Source organism: Emiliania huxleyi (assembly GCF_000372725.1).
Source record: "Emiliania huxleyi CCMP1516 unplaced genomic scaffold EMIHUscaffold_479, whole genome shotgun sequence".
In the NCBI taxonomy this organism is placed as follows: Eukaryota; Haptophyta; order Isochrysidales; family Noelaerhabdaceae; genus Emiliania; species Emiliania huxleyi.
In genome coordinates this window covers 49783-51284 of record NW_005198401.1, presented here as the reverse complement: position 1 = coordinate 51284, position 1502 = coordinate 49783, and the positions used below count along the sequence as shown (strand labels likewise).

Here is a 1502-nt window from a genome sequence, read left to right as displayed (position 1 = left end):
ACTAGCGGCGGCGCTTCCGCGCTGTATATCGCGTGCCAGCAGGGGCAGATTGAGTGCGCCCGGCTGCTCCGCGAGGCTGGCGCGGCGGTCGACCAAGCCACAGAGCACGGCGTCACGCCGCTGTCCATCGCGAGCCAGGAGGGCCACGTCGAGTGCGTCCGGCTGCTTCTCGAGGCCAACGCGGCGGTCGACCAGGCCGATGATGAAGGCGCCACGCCGCTGAGTGCTGCGAGCTTGGCTGGCGAGATCGGCTGCGTTCGGCTGCTCCTCGAGGCTGGCGCCGCGGTCAACCAAGCAGACGCTGAAAGCTTCACGCCGCTGTACGTTGCGTGCCAGGAGGGGCATTTCGAGTGCGCCCAGCTGCTGCGCGACGCTGGCGCTGAGATCAACCAAACCGACAAGGTCGGCGCCACGCCGCTGTTCATCGCGTGCCAGAACGGCCAGCTCGAGTGCGTGCAGCTGCTTCTCGAGGCTGGCGCAGCGGTCAACCAAGCCAAGCAGAACGGCGTCACGCCGCTGTTCATGGCGAGCCAGAAGGGCCACCCCGAGATCGTCCGGCTGCTGCGCGACGCTGGCGCTGACATCAACCAAGCGATGAACGGCGGCGCCACGCCGCTGTTCATGGCGTGCCAGCAGGGCCAGCTCGAGTGCGTCCGGCTGCTCCTCGAGGCTGGCGCGGCGATCAACCAAGCCAAGCAGAACGGCACCACGCCGCTGATCATGGCATGCTTCAACGGCCACCTCGAGATCGCCCGGCTGCTCCTCGAGGCCGGCGCGGCGATCGACCAGGCCGATGAGCAAGGCGCCACGCCGCTGTTCGCTGCGTGCCACCAGGGCCACCTCGAGGTCGCCAAGCTCCTCTCCTCCTACGGCGCCTCCCGCGCCGCTACGCCCTTCGGCACGCCCGAGGAGGCCGCAAACAGCCAAGGCCACGCCGACCTCGCCGCCTGGCTGGTCGCCAGCCGCGGCTGGACGCCGCTCGCGCACCTTGAGACCCTCACCGCCGCCCGCGCCACCTCCCTCCTGCGCAGCGGCGCAAGCTTGCACGAGGGCGAGCCGACGCCGCTGCGGCGCGCCGCGGGCGGCGAGGGCGAGACGGCGGCGCTGGTCCGGCGGGCGGCGGCGCCGTGGTCGCCGGCAAGCCACTCGCTCTTCCCCGCGGCGGCTCGCGCGCGGGCGGCGCTCCTCGTCCTCTCGATCTACGAGATCCACGAGCGGTACCACCTCGACTCGGCAGGAGCCACGAACGGCATCGCGGCGCTCGACTTTGGCCACTGCGTCTTGGGCTTCGCCATCACGCGCGAGACGGAGTAGGGGGGGTTGCAGTTGGTTCGCGCCCTCACGCTCACGGCGCTGTCTTTGAGTTTGCGCGCACCGTGCTGCTGCACGCGGTGGCGAGCGAGGGAGAGAGTAGAGTGCGAGGACGCACGACGGGACGTATACTACCGCGCGGCTCCGTCGAGCTCGTCCCCTGGCGAGCTCCAGAGCTGCTGCTGCCGGCG

The 1502-nt window shown here is 70.7% G+C and overlaps 1 protein-coding gene across 1 annotated transcript; it reads left to right on the top strand.

The window, feature by feature from the left end:
* Positions 1-658: 658 nt before the first annotated feature.
* Positions 659-1356, top strand: EMIHUDRAFT_370677 (hypothetical protein; the record flags this gene model as incomplete). Its single annotated transcript, XM_005767838.1, has 1 exon — positions 659-1356. A coding segment is annotated over one exon (621 nt), but the record flags the coding sequence as incomplete, so codon positions are not given.
* Between the last annotated feature and the right edge of the window lie 146 nt (positions 1357-1502).